Source organism: Cyprinodon variegatus, unplaced genomic scaffold (genome assembly GCF_000732505.1).
Source record: "Cyprinodon variegatus isolate N-32 unplaced genomic scaffold, C_variegatus-1.0 Scaffold1721, whole genome shotgun sequence".
Taxonomy (NCBI): domain Eukaryota; kingdom Metazoa; phylum Chordata; class Actinopteri; order Cyprinodontiformes; family Cyprinodontidae; genus Cyprinodon; species Cyprinodon variegatus.
The window spans coordinates 55,951-57,592 of record NW_015152174.1 but is presented as its reverse complement, the minus strand read 5'-3'; the positions used below and the strand labels follow the sequence as shown (position 1 = coordinate 57,592).

At 42.4% G+C, this 1,642-nt stretch overlaps 1 protein-coding gene across 1 annotated transcript in view; it reads left to right on the top strand.

The window, feature by feature from the left end:
- Window positions 1-1,266, top strand: part of LOC107104395 (protein AF-9-like) — a 44,085-nt gene extending 42,819 nt beyond the window's left edge. The window contains exon 8 of the mRNA XM_015404388.1: window positions 115-1,266. Within this exon, the coding sequence (XP_015259874.1) occupies window positions 115-246 (132 nt within the window). The 3' untranslated portion in view covers window positions 247-1,266. The remainder of the gene's footprint in view (window positions 1-114) is intronic.
- Window positions 1,267-1,642: the final 376 nt, after the last annotated feature.

Here is a 1,642-nt window from a genome sequence, read left to right as displayed (position 1 = left end):
TATGATATTTTAGTACTTTTTCCACCTCTGGTGAGCGGCCAATCGGCTTCCAGGTCGGTTAAAATAACGACCAAGTCCTGCTGCGCTCAGCTGCTGTTTCTTGTGGTTTTCCAGATCGTGAACCTCATCGAGGAGACGGGGCACTTCCACATCACCAACACTACTTTTGACTTTGACCTCTGCTCCTTGGACAGAAGCACGGTTCGGAAGCTGCAGAGTTACCTGGAAACGTCGGGACTGTCCTGAGGCGCGGGGCGGGGCCGTGCTGCTACGACCTTTGACTCCTCCTGAAGGAAACCAGAGGTTCGTGTTCCTCCTCCGCTGAGCGCGGCGCGCCGAGCGGCCCCGAGGAGGCCGAGCCCTGTCCATCAGGAGATCACCTGGAAGGCCTTGAACCCCGAGCGGAGGAGCGTGAATGTTCACCAAACGTTTGCTCAGCATTGCCTTACAACGCTAACGTCTTATTTATTGAGTTGATTTCGGAGACGCGTGCGTGTTCAGGACGAGGATGAGACTGCGGAAGCACTTGGAGGGGCAGGAATTTCTGACGAGGTCAGAAAACTACCGATTGTTTCTGCAGCCGAGTCGACTCTGAGAAACTGAGCGAATCGTCTCTGCAGCTCCGCCCCCCCCCCCAGCAGCTCATTTGAATCATTCAAAGTAAAAGTTTTTCAGACGCTTATTGGATTTATGGCTAAGAAACAAACCAGAAAAATGTCCAAACAAATGTTTTTACTTATGTTAAGTATAGGAATCCTCTGCTGCAGCAGGTACTTCTGGAATATTCCATCCTCTGGGTCTGTGTTGAAATCCTCGTCATTTATCGCTCGTTAGAGACTTTCTTCCATCCAGGAAGTAGGAAGAAAGGGAGGAGAAACTCCCTTCATGCCGTCTAGACATCAGCACAGGAATGGCTGTGAGGAAAAAAAAAAACATTCATTTTTATTTATTTTAAAAGTTTAGCTTTTGTTTTCAAACGGGATCGTCTTACATTTGCCTGCTTGGTTAACTGAAGATGAGGAGGAGGGTCTTTTTTCTCATCCCAGCGCTCTTTCTTTGGCTCTTCTTCTGTATTTTTGGGGAAAAAATAAATGTTTTGTATGATGTGCAGAAAAACAAACACGCTTTTCATTCTTAAACATGAGGTTTTTTTCTATTCAGTTTAAATTTACATACATTTATATATTGAAATGTTTTTTGCCTTTTAGGTCGATGCAAGATTAAATCACTACTTTAACTATTGAGCAAAAAATACTTGCAAAAAGATGCATAATGTTCAAAAGTGACGATAATAAAACTAGTAAATATTATCAGTGGAAAATGAATAACATAAAATTTTAAAAACGGATATTAGTTACATTTTAGTCAACAAGGACCTGGCATTTATATCCCAGCATGTTTTTATGAAAATTAGTGAAAACTCTTAAACAAATTAACTCGGTTTACTAAAGAAAATTAGTCCTTGTTTCTTTTCAGCGCTGTTAGGACTTAGCATTAGCACGACGGCCTAATGTAGCAAATATGCTACAAACTGAAATATTGAGATAACTGTAAAAGAAACTCAGAGTTCATCTTGGAACGTAGGTTTTAGAAACCCTTATTTAGCATGTGGGGGTATGGAGCACCAATCCTGCCATAATTA